Here is a 16,360-nt window from a genome sequence, read left to right as displayed (position 1 = left end):
GGTTTGATGCTAAAGACAAAACAGATCTAATTGCCCTTCTAGGATACAGCTGTCACCACAAGACAAATTGGATACAGATGTCACTACAAAAAAAAACTAGGCTTCTTCAAGAAGTCGATGGTTCTAACTAGAACATTCCAAACCAAATCTGATTTTTTTTTTCCTACAAAAGATAAGACTAACAGCTGGCAGAAATCAGATTTCTTCCTCTGATTTTTCTGGAAGGAGACAAACTTGCACAGTTGGCAGCCAATACTGCCATCCACGCCAGGTGGCCTCAACATTCACAGGTTCATCCTAGTTGGAGTCCCTTTTTGGATAAAGTGTACCATGATTTTTTACCCTCGAAGGTTTTCCATGTAATAAAAATTTGCGTCTCTTTATTTTGATTGTCATCCTTTCATATTACGTTGTTTTGTATGGATGTTCAGTTATTGAAAGGCTAAAATACTGATTCACCTCCCCACCCCCCCTCTCAGTATTTTCTGTTTGTTTTTCAAAAGTTCACATTATCATATAATAGACAAACCATTCTTTGTTAAACAAACAAAAAAGCATAAATAAATCCACATGTCAGAGCTTTACCGTAACACTTCAAATTTATCATTCAGAATTCGGAATTTAATACCAATCTGAGTACAAATACTGGAACACGAGGCCATTTTGTAGTCGAATTGCTGTTTACATCAAAATTACATAATGGAATTTGAAACAGAAACTAATAACTTCATAGTTTAAAAACTCACCTCAATAGGATCAAGCTTTGGGAGTCCTTTTGGAAATCTTTTCTCTAGCTCTTGCACTGCCATAAGGACACTCTGTCTTGCTTCTGGTGGCCGTAGATCTTGGGGAATAGCAACTCTCAATGCACTGAGCGAGCATATGAGTGGCAGTTGAACAGGCACCTTCATAGCAAAACAGAAGACAAAAAAGCACATCAAACCCAATATGAGTAATCCTCAGAAATATTAGAGAACATGATCAACAACTAAAGACATTTAAACACTCACAAATGCCAATAAATGACAAAATTCAAAATCTTGTAGTTCATGTCCCACTCACCACATGCATTTCACCTTTCTGACCAGGAAGAGCAGGACGTGGCTTTGGACGGGGACCATCACTTGTCATTGTAGAAGTACAGTGTAGAAGAGTGTCCACTAAATAACTACTAGTTCGATTAGTCAATATTGTAGAAGGTAATATACCAGATGCCGGTGGCTTTTTCACTGTATTTACAATTACTCCCCACCCCCATTCAGTGACACCGTCTCTTACCTTCACCTGCAAAGCACAAACAATATCTCACAATCTCCAATGTTGATGAAATGGAACAAAAACTATAACACAAAAGCCCTAGCTTATAGAGTGTTGCTTGCTTGCAAGTTAACAAACATTTGTGTTTGTATAACATAATAGCAATTATATGTATTACAAAAAATGAAAGCAGCAATCAAAGCTAGACACTACAGTTCTTTTTAGCACTACTAAGTCACCTTCGAAAATAATATTCTGTGTTGTGTTTCCATAATATTTGTTGTCTATGTTTATAAGATTCCATAAATTATGAAGTTTAATCTGCTGAGGGTTTCTGTGTTTGATAGCTGGCTTTGAATATTGAATGCCTGAAATTACTTACAATCTATAGCCTCTTACTTCCTTTCTCCTACTGTATGTGATCCTTCACAGATTCACTGGCTATTTCGTGAATTTTTCAATAAAACTTTGGCATAGGGAAATGAATGTGTGATATGCATTCAACAAAATTCTTCTGTTAGCTTTAGCATGTTTCTTCTCTTATTAGCATATTTCTGCTCAACAAATATGCAACTACGTTCCTTGCCATGGGTGCATTGTAGGATTGGATGCACATTGGCATGAAGGGGAGAAAAATAGAACACAAAAGAGTGTGAGCTCTTTCATATCCTTTTTTATAGTATGCTTTATCTATTCCACTATTTTATGTAATTTTCTTCATTTTAGTGTACCATTTGACATATTTCCACTAGCACTCTAAAAATGGGGACAAAATGTAACATCAAATATTGCTTGCTTTGAAATCTCCACCTATTGATTTTGCATCTTTTCAAATATACATTGAACTGAACCCAAGCTAGGAGCTCCATATGAAAAAGCGCCCATTTAAAAAAAGCACACCAAATTAAAAATTAAAAAAGCAGCTTCAAGGGTTGAAAGCTCAAATCCTGGTTGCACAGCATCAGTCAAAAGTTTCCTGATATCTATGCTCCCACAAGTTTCAGGGACAAGGACATCAAGGGATGGCGGGACGTGTTTCTGCTACGGGCATACTTTTGGCAATTTTTTAGAGGACAACAGGGAACGACTATAAAAGAAAAGGGAAATTTTTTAAAATATAAAAAATTTTAAAATATTTATATCATAACATTGATAAAACATTCATCATACAAATTGTAGAAGCGTAATACATAACATTAGATTTGAATTGAGATTTCACATGAATATTGATAAACAAATTAACAAAATCCAAACGCTTTCATTGTCAATGTGCATAGGTATTATATAACAATTATAACAAAATGCTCAAAAACTCCAAGTTCAACTATAAAATGACAAAAACACAGAAAATATATGGCTGTCCCTAATCAGCAGATACAACTAATATGTCTGTATCAAAATCGGAGCTTGAGTTCGATTCACTGCTAGAATTAGGGGTTGTCTCAGGCAACAAAACCCAAGTCACCGAGTCCTTGAAACATTTCAGAGATGTTGACGGGGGTGCCAAGCTAGGGAGGGCATCCCCGGTGAGCATCGCAGCTGATACCAATCATGTTGACAAGATCCTAACTGCCAAAGTTCCATGGGGCTGTCTCGGGCAACAAAACCCAAGTCCCCAAGTCCCCAAAACGTTTAAGGGACATCGACAGGGGTACCAAGCTAGGGAATGCGTCCCCGAGGAGCAGCGCGGCTGATACAAAATTTTTAAATGCGAGAAATCACATAAAACTTACAGAGAGTTATCAACAAAACATCAACACTAGATTTCTCGTGGAAAACCCTTACAGGGGAAAAACCATGTCATACAAAGCTTTCATTAACAAGAATGGGCACCAACGCAGATAACAAATGTGACCATCAACTCACAAAGAGCACCAACTCCAAACTATGTTCCAAAACAAGATTTGATAAAACGTTTTTTAAATACTTTGCATAGAACCATTAATGATGCACTACGGTAAATTGTATTTTGTTACTTAGATTTCCCAACTCTATCAAAGGTGCACACGCAAAAATTATACTGACATCCACATCTGTCACTTCAACTACCTTTTTCAACACAAAGAATAGATTCTGATTATTGTATCAGTACTCAACACATGAACATCTCACATCATGAAGATATATTTTCTTGTTAGAATAATATTTCATTTCTGTTAATGGTCAATAATGTCTACAGTTCTTGGTAGTTAGAAGTAGGTGTCTTCATTAATATCTACAATATTATGTTATTTCTATATATTGTAATCTTTCCTTTAGTAATAGATAAGTATTTTTACCATTGAATCTCTCTGATTTTCACATGGTATCAGAGCCTAGGTAAGGAAATTTTTCGAAAAATTCTATGTAGTTTAATTTTTTCGAAATTTTCTAAAAACACATCTAGGAGTTTTTTGTGCCTGGTTCCTGTGCTAGGGTTTTGAGCTTCCGTCTGCAGGTCGAAGGTCGTGTTTTTCGCACGTCTAAATTTGTGCCAGTGTTTTTTCCGTCATCTGTCTTTTGCATGATTTTTTGCTTCTGCAACCCGCACGAAATCGCAAATTTTTTTCGCATTTGTTCTACAACCTGCGACAGCCATTTTTTCAGTGCAATTTCGCGCGATTTTGCTTCTTCTGCTTGCGCGCCAACAGTAGCCCGTGTTTTTTCGCATCCTTCTGGGTTTTTTTTCCAACGGGATTTTTTGGCGAGAAAAAAAATTTGCGATTTTCTTCTACAAACGACTTCTATTTGCGACCTTCGTCTGCATTTCGCTATTTATTTTCACGCTGCAACTCTTCGAAATCCGCAAATTTTGTGGGTTATTCTGCCATTTTTTGGATGCAACTTTTTGTGGGTTTGTGTTTTCGTGCCTAGGGTTTATTCGAACCCTCATGCCTTTCTGACCAATCTAATTCACATGCTAGGGTTTGCAGACATTTGATTTTTTACAATTTTTATGAGCTTTAATGGCCGCCTAGGGTTTTTGCAACTTCGCCTAGGTTTTGACCCTTTGTTTCAAGGCGAAATTTTTTTTTTATTTCAAATTCTTGGTGAGTTTTTCGAGATCTCTTCCGGGTTGCTTTCAAATTTTTTGGGTCTTCCAAAAAAAAATTGCCTTGAAAACCATGCTAGGGTTTCAATTTCTACCTTCAAATCCGACTTGCAGAAATTTTTAAACAGCTCTTTGTTTTCATCTACTGGTTTTCATGCATTGTAATTCGTGCCTTTACCAATTCGACCTTGAGTACATGATGGCATTTGTGACAAACATTATGATCAAAAGTAGCCAGAAATTCAACAGCCGCAACTACAACACCTAGAAGCAACGCATGTTGACAATTTTTGAGTACCAATGTCTTGATGCAGTTATTTTGGGCACGTCTCAACTGTTGTTTGTAATTGGAATCTGCCTAAGGGAGCCAGCCCCTTCTCCAACACATAAGGGTTGGGCCCTATATCTCCACGCTTCACCTCCACGCTACCCTAAAGTCTACACGCCATCATGATAGGGCCTATCCTAAACATTTCGCATTAAGCAATTAAATAAATTAAATAATTAAAAATGTAGTCACATAAATCTATCCAGTTTAATTAAATGAATATTTCCTATTTATTTGATTAAAAATCCACTAAGCCATCAGTTAATTAAATTAATATTTAATTAATTCATCTCCAAACATTCTCCTATTAATTAAATAAATTATTCAATTTATTTTAATAAATTCATTAAACCAAATTCAAATCAATTAAATGAATAAATCATATTTATTTCATTTAATCCCCCTTTTCCTCTTTTAAATAAATTAAATAATACATTTATTTAAATCATAAATCCCCCCCCCACTTGCATTTTCCTACAAATGCAACTTGCACACATTTATTGAAATAAATGAATTTTATTTTAATAAAATCTTATTTTCCCTCACCCACCAAATCCGCTTGCATTCCTAAACCCCCTTCTAGATTCTTCTAACCCCTTCCTAATTAGCCTAATCCATCCCCTAATTATTGTCGCATTCCTAGGCAACTTTAAGTCACTTCTCAAAGACTCCAAAGTCTTTGAAAAGCATTTAATGTTTTGTGTGTTCAACAACTTAACCTCCAAAGTCTTCCAAAACCACTAATGGCTCTTACATGACCATTTATGGCTCTTACATAACCATTTATGGTTATTTCAACTTGCACTCATGTGTATCCTCAAACATTTATTGCTTTGACCATGTTTATCCCTTTTGCCTTTGCACAAGAGTTTATCCATTGGATAAAAGCTTTATTCTTTGAATAAAGAGTTTATTCATTCAACTAACCTTGACCTTAACTCCCAAGGTCATGTCAAGCATTTAATGCTTATTCCCTCTCCTCTCAACCTATCTCACATTGACACTTGTCATCCTAGGATTGGGTTGAAAGCCCTCACATGGATTTGAAATTATTCAATCCTGACCCTTGTTGAGATTGCTCAATCTCAACCATTCATTGCTCCATTTTTCCTATAAATAGAGCCCATTTCTTCATAATCCAGATCCTGAAAACTTGTACGCATTTAAGCTATAGGCATTTTGAGAGAGCATTTTAGCATAATCAACTAATATCTTGTCATTTTGGTTAAAATAATTCATTTTGGTATCAATAGCATAGTATTAGCTTTTTATTCACATTTAGAGCAAATACTTCAATCTCAAACCTCTATAAGCATCCATAGTGCAAAAAACTGCTGAGAGCTACACTATTTTGGAACTTGGAGAGGAGAGGAACAAAAGAGAAGGAGCCAAGAGCATGTTAGGAGGCATTTGGAGATGCCTCATCATATTTATCTTCCTAGTTAGACATTCTCTCATGCTTTTGGTATCTCTTTTGATATGCTTGTGTAGGAAAGTATTTTGTTTATGATTTCTGACACTAACAATTTGGCTTTTCTTCTTGTTTGTGTTTTGTTATCATTGACTAACCTTCTCTTTTTACAGAGCATCAAAAAAGGTTTTAATTATTTTGCAAGCCGACATGTTAAAGGGGTTTGCTCCTCATATATATAAACATAAAACCCACATCACAATTCATTCAATTCAGTTCTCACTTCATGCAAAATATACTTGTCTGGATAATGCGAACTTCAGGAAGGAAGACTACATCTGCACCTACAGCAATTACATCTGCTACATCAGCAATTTGGATCTGCTAGTTGAGGTGTGAATTCCATCATTAGAAGTCAGCGAACTTAGTGAAGATAGTGCGAATTCCTTGAAGGTCCGCAAATCTGGGTTAAAGGAGCAGCAAGTCAGCAGCAACCAACACACATGTAACAGCCAACCAATCTGTCATTCTTTCTGTGACAGCAACATCTGCTTCTACAAGTTCTTGAGATAAGTGTTGTAATGATTGCATAACCATAATCCATAATCAGATCCGAGGATCTTTTCTGGCTGGGTTTTTCCACCTAGGAGGTTTTCCCAGGGTAAGTGTGTCTTGTCTTTATTTCATTCTCTTTCCTTACTTTGCTTAAATCTGAAACTATAAATCTCTAATCTAATTAATCCAATCAGTAAACAAATTCTGATTTTCTTAGTTTAGTTAATTTGAAAGTGTTAAAATTAACATCAACGTCCAACTATTGCCGGAAAAGATCAGGACAAATGGGATGAGCGCAACCGGGACGAAGTCATGCTCATTAAACTCTCTGTCACCAATGAGCAGGTATCGTCTGGAAAAACTGCGAAGGAGATATGGGATCATTTGAACAGTCTCCATAAAACCTCTGACAAGAGCCGAGCATTCTTTCTAAATAACATGCTCCTTTTGATTATGATGGACGAGAGGACACCTCTGCAGGATTACTTGACAAAGATCAAGGACATCCGTGATCAACTTGAGGCGATTCGTAGCACAGTGTAGGAAGAGGACAGGGTCGTCATCGCTCTAAAGAGTTTGCCCAAATCTTATGAGCATTCATCGAAACACTCAATATCACTTCCACTAACGTCGATTTGAAGTTTCCTGATCTTTGTAACAAGCTTTTACATCAAGATCGGTGGCGCCAACAATTTGGAAGTAGTACCAGTTCCACCTCCACCGAGCGTTCTCTACCAAATCTTCTGCTAAGAACAAGGGGAAGGTTCAATCTTCTCAACTGAAAGGCCCTAGTTCTTCTCATGACAACAACAACAACAAGAACGTTCGATGCAATTATTGTCATAAGTTTGGTCACATGAAGGCCGAGTGTCAAATTCAATTGGCTTCTGAACAAAAGAAGCAGGGAGGGTCTCAACAAAAGGCAAATGTCGCAGAATGCTCTGAGCAAAAAGAATCTGATTTCTATGCTTTTATGGCTAAGTGAACAGCAGATCCATTACACTCTTTTGCCCGGTATATCGATTCAGGGGTTTCGTGGCATTTTACTCATCATCTGGATTGGTTCACAAAATTTGAACCATTCTCGGATTCAATAATCTTCGAAGGAGAAGAGTACACAATTGTTGGTAAGGTCACTGTCCAGATTCACTCAGGAGGTATGTATTTATTTTTTCTTGATGTCTACTATGTTCTAGGCATGGAACATAATCTCCTCTCCGTCAGCCAGATCATGAGGCATTCTCCTCAATTAGATGTTATCTTCAATTCGTCCACCTGCAGCATTGTTGATAGGGAGACTCGTACTACAACATTTGATTCCGGCAATTCTCAGGAGCACACTCTAGTTGCTAGAAGAACACTTTGGCATCAGCGTTATGGGCACTTAAATGTACACTATCTCTCTCAGCTATATCAAGAGAGTTTGGTTGTTGGTCTACCTGAGATCCAACCTCAAAATCATGGAGTTTGTGGAGCCTGTCAAGCTAGGAAGTAGCATCGAACACCATTCTCGGATGGTGATTCTTCGCGAGCCTCCAAGGTCCTTCAGTTGGTTCACGTTGATGTATGTGGGCCAATAAATACACCTTTTGTTACTGGTTGCAGGTACTTCTTGTTATTTGTTGACAATTTCAGTCGTAAAATGTGGGTGTATTTTTTGAAAAATAAATCAGGTGTGTTCAGTACATTTCAGCAATTTAAGGCCTTAGTTGAGAAAGAATTTGTTTCTCAGATTGCAACTATAAGGTCAAATTATGGGGGGGAGTTTTGTTCCACTGACTTCTCTACATTTTGTGCTACACATGGCATTAAGCGCCAACTCACCACACTATACACCCCTCAATAGAATGTTGTCTTTGAACGTAGAAATCGCACCATTACTGAAATGGCTCGTTCTATGATAGAGCATCGCAATGTTCCTAAGAAATACTAGGCTAAAGCATTTTACACTGCAGTCTACCTCATGAATCGGTCACCTACACATGTTGTTAAGAAGATGACTCCTGAAGAAGCTTGGTCAGGACACAGCCCTAAAGTGGGCCATTTGAAAGTCTTTGGTTCTACTACTCACGTATGGATTCCAGACGCCAAGCGTGCTAAGCTGGATTCAAAGAGCCAAACACTTATGTCTACTGGTTACAGCAACAACCACAAGACCTACGGGCTGATTGATGTGGAGACAGATCGTCTCATTTTCAATCGTGATGTTGTGGTTGATGAGAGTATTGGTCCATTTATGCCTTCTACTACTCCTAGTCTTGCGACTCCATCTATGAAGACTTTTGATGTTGGTGTTCCTCTTCCTCTTGGTTCTAATGATGGGAGGGCTTCAAAGCATTCTGACTCTGAAGATGACTTTCTTCCAGAAACTCCAAGGGATGTTGTAGATGACTTTGTTCCGAAAACTCCAAGGGATGTTGTTCCTCCAATGCCAGATGTTGGTACTTCTACCCTCAGGCCTAAATGGTGGGCCAAGACCATAGGAGATCTTCGTGATGATGAGCTTCTTGAAGATAGAACAGTTCGTCGAAAGAGAAAACAACAGAATACAGTCAACTTTGCACTTATGGCCAACATCCACAACATCCATGAGCCCCAAACATATTCTGAGGCTAAAGGCATTCCTGAGTCCGAAAAGACTATGGAGACAAAATACCAGTCTTCTGAAGAATAACACTTGGGTTCTTTCTCATTTGCCTCTTGGGAAGAAACCTGTCAGTTGTAAATGGGTTTATAGAGTCAAGTATCATGCAAATGGTACTTTGGATAAGTACAAGGCCAAATTGGTTGCTCAGGGATTTACACAGTGGGAGGGCATTGACTACGAGGAGACTTTTGCTCCTACTACCAAGATGAGCACAATTCATCTTCATCTCGCCATTGCAGCTCAATTTGAATGGAAACTTCACCAGATGGATGTTAAGAGTGCATTCCTCAACAGTGAGTTGCAAGAAGAAGTTTCTATGACTCAACCTCCTGGCTTCAAGGTTCCTGGTAAGGAACATCAAGTTTGCAGATTGGTAAAAGCCCTTTATGCCCTGAAGCAAGCCCCTCGGGCTTTGTATTTCAAGATTGATAGGTATTTGGTTGAACATGTTTTTCAGCGCAGTCCCTCTAACACTAATCTGTATGTCAAACTCTTCGGTGATGATATCCTTTTTCTTGTTGTCTACGTGGATGACTTGATCATTACTAGCATTTCAGCACAATTGATTACAGACATCAAACAAGACTTGTGCCAAGCTTTTGACATGACAGATTTGGGGCTTCTCCATTATTGCTTAGGTATCAAAGTCTGGCAGACTGATGACAGTATCTTTATTTCATAGTCCAAGTATGCCCACAAATTGCTTGACAAGTTTCGAATGCAGGATTGTAAACCTGCTTCCACACCTATGGAAAAAGGGCTGAAGTTATCAGCCAAGTCTAATTCACCTGCAATAGATGAAACCAAATTCAGGCAACTAGTAGGCAGCCTCATCTACCTCACTGCCACTAGACCTAACATCAGTTTTGTTGTCAGCTACATCTCTTGCTTCATGACAACCCCAAAAGCTGATCATTGGATTGCAGCAAAGCGAGTGCTGCGATATGTAGAAGGCACTTCAGACTATGGCATTCTGTATAGCAGGTGCAACAATCTAAATCTGCTTGCTTATACTAACTCAAATTGGGCCAAATCAGTGGATGACAGAAAACCCACTTCTAGGTACGTATTCAGTTTGGATACAGGTGTCGTCACTTGGAGCAGCAAGAAGCAACAGGTTGTGGCTCTTTCCTCGACCGAAACCGAATACCAAGGAACAGTCAAGGCTGCATGTGAGGCAGTTTGGCTCCGAACGATGCTTTCTGACATGCAAATGTTGCAAGCAGGTTCTTCTCCCTTGTATACTGATAATCAAGGGGTGCTCAAACTAGCCAAAAAACCAGTCTTCCATGAACGTACGAAGCATGTTGAACTTCATTGCCAATACATCCGCAAGCTAGTAGAAGATGGATCAGTTCAGTTGCAGTATGTTCCGACAGCAGATCAAACTGTGGATATTCTCACCAAGTCTCTGAGCCCGGATAAGTTTGTAAAATTTAGGGGCCAACTTGGTGTTTTTGATATACTAACCATTAAGGGAGGGTGTTAAAATAATATTTCTTTACTGTTAATGGTCAATAATGTCTACAGGTCTAGGTAGTTAGAAGTAGGTGTCTTCATTTATATCTACAGTATTATGTTATTTCTATATATTGTAATCTTTCCTTCAGTAATAGATAAGTATTTTTACAAATGAATCTCTCTGATTTTCACATTTCTTTCTAAAAAACACAGAGTCCCAACCACACATATAATATTGAAGAAGAATGGCTTATAATCACTGTCAAAATTTTGTTGGCACTACCTTTTCACTCTACAGCCCGATCATTTCATTTTTTTTTAAATTTGCAACTCTCATCTTCAAAACACGTCTTTTCCAACTTGTTTTACAGAATCTCCTCTTTAACTAAAACCCAAATCAAAACCTTTGCCTACAGCTTTTTTTAAAATAACTTGTAATTGACATCGCCACCAATAACCCCACACACGCACCTCACAACTTCTGTAAAAAAAAATTCATTGATCTCAAAAACACAACAAAAATAGAAACGAATTTTTACTCTTTTCGAATCACTCAAAAAAATCCTCAAGATATCTCCACAGTCGTCACGATAACCTCCTCTTTTTGCTACGTTTCATAATCATGATTGTTTAAACAAAAAACGCCAACTGTCTTTTAGCAAATACGTCAAAAACCTTTTTAAGAAAGACAATCGCCGCATGCACATCATTGCAAAATCTCAGTCATCTCCACGCATCTTTCAACAGCCAACATTCATCAAGAAAAAAATTTGACACATCACAAAAAACAAATAGAGCTATTTCCAATGATGTGCATGCCAATTCTTCAAAAAACGTTATCAATTCGTGTCAATCCTTCTTATTAGTGCTCCCCGGAGATATCAACCCATGTCAAAAACATCCATATGGCATAATCAAACCAAAACATTATTGGTAACACCCATCTTTTCTGTCCAAATCACTAGTCATAAAAACATATGTCACCTACATTCAAGCCACGCCACCTTCGACAAAGACAAAACGACAGCGAGAATTAATATATCTTCAATTAAAAGGGAATTGGTTTCCTTCTCACAAGCAAAAAAAAACGCGCTACTCAAGAATTGTCAACTCTAAAGGAAAACAATACCAACAGCTACCATATAAGCACGTTAATAGGCCACTTAAGCAAATACGTCACCTTGCTAATAGAAGCTTTGAATAATCCTTAAAAAAGGTAGAACAACTCTTGGCACATAAGATGACTAAGCACTTAGTCTGATTTGTCACACACAACCAGCTCATGCTGACAACCAAGTAGTCGAAGTAGACAAACTAGTAGGTCAAGCAACCAATCAAGTAGCTCAAACAAGCAACTAGACAACTCAAGTAAGCACCCAAGTACCTCAAACAAGCAACTAGACAACTCAAGTAAGCACCCAAGTAGCTCAACAACACAATCAGGAAGCTCAAACAATTCAACACAAAGATCATACCAAAAACTCTAATTAGAGGCTTTGACCAATATCCTTTGACATCAATGATAAAATGCTCAACACCTTTATCTAGAGACACCGAGATTAGCTTCTCAAAAAGCTTCAATAATTGTTGACAAAAAAACTAAAACCACAATTTTGTGGAAAAATCGACAAACCCTCCATGATTTTTTTGGAAAAAATTAGAAAACCCACCACCATGGTTTTTTATGGAAAAATCCAAAAACCCAAAAAACAACAGCACCCAAAATGATTTTTAGTGGAAAAAACTAGAAAACCCTCCAGCAGAAAAGGAATTCACAATTTTTGTGTGAAAAAATCGTGCAAAAAAGAACAAAGAAACCATGATTTTTGAAGAGAACCAAAACCCTCCATGATTTTTTGTGGAGAAAAATAAAAAAATCTATCCACAATTTCTTAGGAGAAAATCTTACAAAACCCCCAGTCTATTCACTTTACTCGCAGCCATAACAAGCAATAAACAAAAATAAAAACTCCCTAATTTTTGTGGAAAAAATCAACCAAAACCCTTCCATGATTTTTTGTGGAAAAAAAAAAAGAAAACCTAAGAATTTTTTTACTAAAAGAATTCAACAAAAAAGAACCTAAGCTTTGATACCATGAAATGATAATTTGGTGTTGTTAATAATTAAGGAGAGGAAAACTCATTATAGAAAATTACATGACAAAAATGATCAAGAATAGAAAAACATAAAAGACAAAGGAAACTTCCTAATACTAACCAAAGATGAAAGACAAACAAAAGTTTCTAAATACTAACTAAATGACTAAGATGACCATTATATCAATATTAAAATATTACTTTAATAAAAAAATCGGCAAACCAAAAGTATTAGATTTTTAAATTGGTAAAAAAATGGATTAACAAAATAATAATATAATATATATAATTATAATATCATATGTAATTATAATATTATTATAATTATATGGTATATATTATATAATTATTGATAATTTGAATGTATATTTAAAAAGTGAAAACACGAATAAAAAAATAAGGCATGGTGGCCAAGGTCAATGCCTTGCACACACACCTTGTTGCACAAGGGCTTGACACCATGGGCACAACTGCAGTGGGTATCGCAGCTCCATGGAGAGCAAACGACCCAAATTTTTTTATTGAAACTATTATTTTTTTTACCATGAGATTTTTATTCGAGATACAAGATATCTAAGGTCCAAGAGTCTCTTCAACATTTGTTTGCATCCAAGCCCAAGTGCGTGTGCAATCATTTTAGGGAAACATTGTGCAACTGGTGTTTTATAAATTTTTTTGCTCATTTTGCAGGTTCACAAGTCATGTGAAAGTAAAATACGAATTTCTCTAGTTTTAAACACGATTTAAATGCCAAAAAAACATTGACTGATGGTCAATGATTTTCAATAGAAATCAAGGAAAAAATCATCACCGGGTCCAATTATGTAAAAATCGTGATTTATTGCAGATTTGTGCTTCTTTGGTTTTAAAGCGACTCAGTATATCCAATAAATTGGACCACAAATTACAAAAGCCACGTCACAACTATTTTTTGCTGGGACCTACCTCTAAAATTGTTTGTTATCTACATAAATTTACAATTATTTACACAGCCTCTTGTAAATGGGGAAGGCAAATCTTGAAATAGATAATTAATAAGTACGCTTTAATTCAAGTAATGAAAACATAGTAATTGTAGCAATACTATTAAGGCGATGAAATGAAGAATTACAGAACCAGTCTTAGCGGTGATTATGTTTATCAAAATGATTAGGATATGGAGAGCTAGAGCCACTCTAAATATCCTGGATAGTTTCAAAATTCTTCTTACTCAACATTAGAGTTAAACAAAGTAATGCTTCCTTGCAGACAGTGATGTCATAATTTTATTTTTGTACAAAATTTTATTGTGCCACCTATAGTTTTGAGTTTGACAGGGTGAGAAGTGGTACCAGTTATCCTTCAATATAACACAAACCTCTATTTCCCATCACTTGCTCCAGATAATATGGTTTTTTAACTCCGTCACTGACCTTAAGAGTTTGGAGCATTAGTAGAAAGCCATCCTTCAAAAAATTATTCTCATTCTCATTCTCATTCAAATACCCAGAACTAATTAATACAAATTCTGCTAATAGGTATGACCACAGAATAAGTGCACAGAAATTTCAGATTGGATTAGTTCACACATTAAGAGTATGTCCAAATTACACATGTGCACTAACTATCAAGTTAGTTAGCAGATTAAAAAGGCAAAATTAAACACACTGAGATCTCAGATGTATCTCTCATGGAAAATTCACATTTTTTAGGGTTAAGCGCAATGCCATCATAAAGAAATCATGGGCATGCCATATTTAAGGCTCTACCAGCGCTCATCTGCAACTGTAATCTAGGCAGGGCAAAACCCAAAGAAGTGTCAAATGATAGGCAGCTCCAAGTAATAGAGGAAAGGCTTATTTGGAAATTTTGCACAGATTTGAAGGCCAGATCAGCATAAACCATAATGGATATTAGGACATTCTGTTAACACAAAAATATCAAGAGACATACCAGTCTACCAGGTACCAAAAACAGAAGAACCCTCTCAGGCCTGGATATTTCATGCATCATTTGCTTCTCTAGCTGAGATATATGAAGCCTTAATTTATGGTACTCTGCAAGTGCGGCCTACAGAAAACATACAAAGATTATTAATTCAAAAAAAAAAATCTTCAGTGTCTTAAATTAACCTGGCTAATCAACACAAAGAATTTACCTCCTCTGATGCATCAAGTATGGCTGCTTCCTGCTCTAGCTTGGAGACCCTTGCTTCAACTTCAGGTAGTGCCTGCAAATATTTTACTCATCAGTGGTCCCGTAAAAAGTATTTGTTAAAATTTTAAAAACGAAAAAATCTGAATCAAGAACAAGAAAATAACAAATGAAAGGACACAGGTAAACCTTCTCATGTTGAAACTGATGGAAAGAATTTTTTATCACATATTCTTGATCAAACTGGCCCTCAGCTCGACTCATCAAATTTAACAACGTGTAGTAACTTAATCTGAACGTACTAACTAACGGTGCAGGTTTTCCCATGATCATTTCCTTGCACGTTTTCATCTCCATCTGTAATTTTAAGAAATAAAAATTATTATTTATATCACTTCTGCAATATTCCAATTCAAAATGACTTCCTATAAACTAGGTCTATTAATACACCTCGAAGAATAAATCTATATTGAAATTTGGAAATGTAGATGACAAATCTATATTAAAATCTGAGGTTTATTCAGATTTCCTGCATAACACTCTCCCCCAGAGGCCTCACAATCAAAAGTGTACTAAATAGCTAATCACTGCAGGAAGATAGCAGCTCAGCTACGGGAAATGAATTTAAATACAAATAAAAAGCAGCAGTTCCTCATACATCGTTTCTAATCTAAAGCAATAATCTTAAGAAAAGTGAATACATCAGAGAATAATTATCCCCGTGAGAAAAACCCAAACCAAAAAGGATAATCAAAACTTTCTACAAAGATTTTTAAAAAAGTCAGTCAGGCAAAACAAAGAAGCATACACCAATGGTATAAGAAACTTCCATGTCAGGAGAAACGTTTTACAGTGACTTACAATTGTATAACATACAGCAATCTACTCATGCTGAGAGCATTACTTATAAGGAGATCCATTGACAAAGTCAACTGCAGAATAATTGAGAAGAAAGAGATAAGAATGCATTACGTTTGCTAACTGAGATGAACAATAACAATTTCCAAGTTGAAAGCTAAGATTCAATTTCAAAGTGCTTTAAACCTTTGAATAAGGTAGGCCTGACATTACAATTGAGTCCAAAAAAGCTAGAATGTACCAAAGACTTGATTCATACTAGATATAATAACAGCTTTCAGTCAGAAAAATGATATGTAATTCATCCAAATATTAGACAAACATAACCTAAGCTCTGTAATGCCACTTCATAGGATATCACTATGTAGGAGGATATCAATAAGATGTCATGGTCCAGTCAATGGTTGAAAAGTCATGGATACAAACATATTAAATACTAGAGAACTTGGCGCACAACTAGTTTTTTCATGATCAATGTATGCCATTTCTTCAAAACCCATCTGTTGGTCTCTTAAAATTTAATAAGCTTCAATGACAGTCAAATACAGAGAACGCTTTTGTCAATGTTAATCAAACAGAAAT

At 36.5% G+C, this 16,360-nt stretch overlaps 1 protein-coding gene across 2 annotated transcripts in view; it reads right to left on the bottom strand.

Moving 5' to 3' along the window:
• The window catches only part of LOC131029046 (DExH-box ATP-dependent RNA helicase DExH10), a 119,731-nt gene that overhangs the window by 61,629 nt on the left and 41,742 nt on the right, over window positions 1–16,360 (bottom strand). For both annotated transcript variants that reach the window (XM_057959444.2, XM_057959443.2), the window contains exons 6-10: window positions 15,110–15,277; window positions 14,925–14,996; window positions 14,720–14,836; window positions 1,063–1,284; window positions 747–905 (exon numbers count right to left, since the gene is read on the bottom strand). In XM_057959444.2, coding sequence (XP_057815427.1) covers window positions 747–905; window positions 1,063–1,284; window positions 14,720–14,836; window positions 14,925–14,996; window positions 15,110–15,277 — 738 coding nt within the window. The remainder of the gene's footprint in view (window positions 1–746; window positions 906–1,062; window positions 1,285–14,719; window positions 14,837–14,924; window positions 14,997–15,109; window positions 15,278–16,360) is intronic.

The sequence above is a fragment of the Cryptomeria japonica genome, chromosome 2 (assembly GCF_030272615.1).
Source record: "Cryptomeria japonica chromosome 2, Sugi_1.0, whole genome shotgun sequence".
Lineage (NCBI taxonomy): Eukaryota > Viridiplantae > Streptophyta > Pinopsida > Cupressales > Cupressaceae > Cryptomeria > Cryptomeria japonica.
Note: the sequence above shows the minus strand (reverse complement) of the source record. Positions and strands in the feature narration are given on the sequence as shown.